This window comes from Aplysia californica, unplaced genomic scaffold (assembly GCF_000002075.1).
Source record: "Aplysia californica isolate F4 #8 unplaced genomic scaffold, AplCal3.0 scaffold00941, whole genome shotgun sequence".
NCBI classification, from domain to species: Eukaryota; Metazoa; Mollusca; class Gastropoda; order Aplysiida; family Aplysiidae; genus Aplysia; species Aplysia californica.
This window is the reverse complement of record NW_004798211.1, coordinates 100579-104707: the sequence shown is the minus strand read 5'-3', so window position 1 is coordinate 104707 and position 4129 is coordinate 100579. Positions and strand designations below refer to the sequence as shown.

General features: G+C 41.1%; 1 protein-coding gene across 1 annotated transcript in view; it reads left to right on the top strand.

Annotated features, from left to right (window-relative positions):
- Nucleotides 1–206: 206 nt before the first annotated feature.
- Nucleotides 207–4129, top strand: part of LOC101848701 — a gene marked incomplete at its 5' end in the record, with an annotated part of 7547 nt that continues 3624 nt past the window's right edge. The window contains 3 exon segments of the mRNA XM_013089392.1: nt 207–427; nt 2723–2887; nt 3621–3786. Coding sequence (XP_012944846.1) covers nt 264–427; nt 2723–2887; nt 3621–3786 — 495 coding nt within the window.

Sequence of the window (4129 nt, the reverse complement as noted above, 5' to 3'; positions counted from 1 at the left end):
TTCATCGATTACCTCCCAGGGAGGGCCCTGACAGGGAGGGGCCAAGAAGCCCATATCCCAAATGACTGTAATTGTGGCGATATGTGGGGTCGGGGGGCTTTGATGTGAGAAAGAAATGAACTCATAAGATTTTATTCCACATACTAATATGATGACATTTTGGGATTGGAGGACTCGCTTACTTTTTAAAATGTTTACTTCCAAAGACGCTTCAAGCTGGCTCCCGCTGACGTCACACAGCGGGCGTCACGTGACAAGCAGCCATGAGTCGTCTGATGAGCGCCAGCACGGTGGACTCGGTGAGCGAGTCCTCAGTGCCCACAGAGAAGAGCCCGAGCAGCCTGGGCATTGTACAGTTTGGCTTCCACGCCAAGACGTCTTACGACGCTGATGAAGCCCTTCTACAAACCAGGAGTGAAAATTTCAAGTAAGTGGGTTTTAATCATCTATATATTATTATATTTGTGAAATTTCGACACTTTGGTCGCCTAAAACTTCCGAACCACTTAATTTTCGAATTTGTAAAAAATTAACGGTAGTTCAGGATCATTTAAAGAATGCACTGTTAATTACAATAATATTAAGGAGTCTGAAGTCACTGATGTCAATTTTCAGTTTTTCATTAGTTTTGTTTAGATCTAATTTTGGGAAAGTCCGTCTTCCAAGACACCATTGTAAACAAATGAGGCTTCCGTTCCCAAGCAGTGCGAACTGATTCAACACCTTTGAAATTCCGGAGTGTACAACCACGAAAGCGTAATAGAGGATTAATCCATATCTCTCTTTCAATTGATCATTAGCAAATTTTCTCTTGCGTAAAAATGACTTGGCGATCGATTCTTTTGAGTCCGGTAATCGAACGAGTACCCAACTAGTTTATATATAAATCTAATTTGTAATGTACGTGTTTTTACACCCCTCATCAACACAATTTAGGTAATTAAACAGGCGGTCTCCAACCTATTCTGAGAGAGATACAGCTGAAAAACCGAGACACTGTATACAAATTTCTCCCCACTCGGGAATCGAACCTGGGTTTCCCGCGTGCGAGAACCAAGCGGCTAACCGCTACACCGCAGCCGCCGGTAAGTGAGTTTTACCAAATATAAAGTTGTTGATTAAGTTGTAGAGTTATTTTTTTCATCAACGGCTACTTTCTCGACCCTGCCCGTCATAGCCGATCTTGGCTTACGCCCCATCATAAAGCCACTCTAAGTGTATGTTTTGACTTTTCGTTTCAGCTTAATTTTAGTAATCGTTTTACGGTACCTGCAACACAAAATAGGTCGTATACGTGCCAAAGATTAGAGGTGTTATTAGAGAGTAACTTACCAAGAAAATGAGGAAAAGAGATAAGAACGATAACTGGTTGATTGGAAAGAAGGAGCCAACTACATCAGAGCACCCGCCAACCACTCTCAAAGATTTTTTTTTCAAGGCAATAGGCCTACTCATTAAACCAGAGCATCAGCGAGCAAGTATCTATGCCGCAGATTATTTGATCATTTGAAATTCGCATCCCAGGTATTCTGTTTTACTGTCCTGCAGTGTATTTTTATCAGATAGTCTCAAGAGTTAAGTAATTCTTCACAATGCGTTAACCAGTTGTGGCGTTAGTGTATTTAAATCGCTAGTTCTAGTAATATGCCGAGAACGAAAAGTAGTACTTCTTCGTCTTATCCTGTTGCAATATTCCATTCACACTGGTCGACAATTTCTAAACCTCCCCTCCCCCCTTGCTTTTCCATTTTATTTCTTTTACACTCAACAATTCCCCCACTTTTACGGCACTTTCCTTAATATTTGGTCGCTTTTAAGCACAAGGGGGCTATCCCGAAAAATGTTGTTTTGAGAAAATCGAAGGTAACGTTTTCGGACCCTTGCTCAGTTTCTTTAAAAGACAAGGAGAAGTTTTCTCTATAACCAAACACATATACACACTAAAGAAACTAAACTTCTCATAGGTAGGGCAATGCCCACTTTTGGTGTAGGTCAAGAATTCTGGAAAGCCCCAAAAATCTGGGTTAGCCCGCTTGTCCTTAAAAGCGACCATTTGTCTTGTATCCTTTAATCTTTGGTAAAACGTGAACTGTTGATTGTCTTATGAGCTTTAGAAAACTTTTGAAATTGAAAGGGAAGCAACCTGTTCATTATGATAAAAGCTAGACTTATAAGGCCACTTTACTGATCTTTTACCAAGTGCTTCTGTTTTTAGAGCCTGAAATCTAAAAGGAAAAGATTGAAAAGTAAAAGTTAATCCTAAAAGCTCTAATTTGCGCTGTCTTTGGAGAACAAATGTCATGATCGGAGTAATAAAAAAGACAAAAAACTTTCTGTTTCAGCAAACATGAAAATAAACCGTTCGAGACCGAACTGTGAGGCTATTAGTAAAACGTATTTCTCAGTAACTTATTTCGTGTAATCATTATACACTTGTAATGTATACCGCTGTATGTATGCTGTATACCACTTATATTCTTCAACTTTGCTGACTGAGGAATGCCATCTTTTCTCCATTTCACTCTGGATTCTGTTCAGCTCTCTTTTGAGTCTACCAGAATCTGTCAACAAAGAAAAAAATATAAACGAAAAATGTCACCAAAACCTTCAAACACCTGGGCCAGGGGAGGGGGAGGACACTGAGACGGGGGGGGGGGTCCTGAATATTTCACCATACAGAAATTGACTGTGCTATATCCATCATTTTGTGCGTTTCCACCAGAGTGAAACCAGGAGAGAAAGACAGAGACATTTGGAAACGTCCCCCACCAGACTTCAGGTATGTGGTCTATGATCCCAAACCTCCCAAGAGGAACACAGTGGATTCCATGCGACCGTGGGATTTTGGGACCATCCCAGGGCAAAGGAACGTGATCAAACGAAACCGGTGAGTAAATAGAATAGAATCCGCTTTCTGTATTTGCTTTAGAACTGAGCGCCGATCTTTTGCCTCTCGAAGACTTCAAAGGAAACGGCAATAGTAATATTATAATTCAAAATTAATTTGCCAGTGTTGTACACAAAAGAAGTAAATAGATTTTTAAACATGTCGCAAAACTACAGTGCCCGACATTTTTTCACATTTTTCTTTAATGGTTTGTGGATTTCGGGAAAGGCTTGATTTGAAAAATAAATAATAAACATCGTAGGAAGTAGCTACTTCTCAATTTAAAAAAAATCCGTCCCAAGAACAATTAATTATGAGCAGCTCCGATTTGTTGTCTAAGAAAAGGACAACATGAGAAAAAAATGTTCAACGAATTAAGTTGTGTTCTTAAAAGAAACGTATTTATTTGTAAGGAGGAGGGGAAGAAGGAAGAGGACGAAAGGTAAAACGTGGTGAAGTGGGAGTAGGGTTTGAAGTAGGAGTAGGAGTAATAATAGGAAAAGGAAGTTGAGCAGGAGGAGGAAGAGGAGGAGGAGAAAGTGGAGGAGGAGAGGCGGAGGAGGCGAGAAGGAGGAGGAGGAGGAAGAGAAGAAAAAAGAGGAGGAGGAAGAGGACGATGGCTGACGACGACATGATGACGACCTTGACGACGGATTGGTATTACTGTAGCCTATATTTTTGGAAATAATTTGGATGTGTGCACTCCTTGCAAATCCAAATATTTTACTTTCAGAGATGACGGAAGACTGCCTCGTATTTTCGACGAGAAGGAGAGAGAGCCGGAGATCATCACCCGTTTCCACATCGATCGACCATTCACAGCCAAGAAGAAATTCGTCACCCAAGGGATGTATTCGGCTGGCCCATACGATAATCCTAAGCCACACGACTACAGACAGGTACGGGGACGCAAAACCGATGAGAATATGTTTTTCAATCAATGTGCATACTTTTGTAAGATTTATTTCATCCTCAAAAAGAATTTTACGAAAATCACAATTTGCCTATGGTGGATGTTCATCCTAGAAAGCGCATGTCTCTAGAAGAAATATTGTAGGCTTAGCGGAAGAGGAAAGAAGAAAAAAAAGAAAAGAGAGAGGGGGAGGGAAGGGGAAAGAGAGAGAGAGAGAGAGAGAGAGAGAGAGAGAGGGAGAGAGAGAGAAGAGAAGAGAGAGAGAGAAAGAGAGAGAGAGAGACATACCTAGAGAGCGAGAGCGCGCGCGAGAGAGAGAGAGAGAGAGA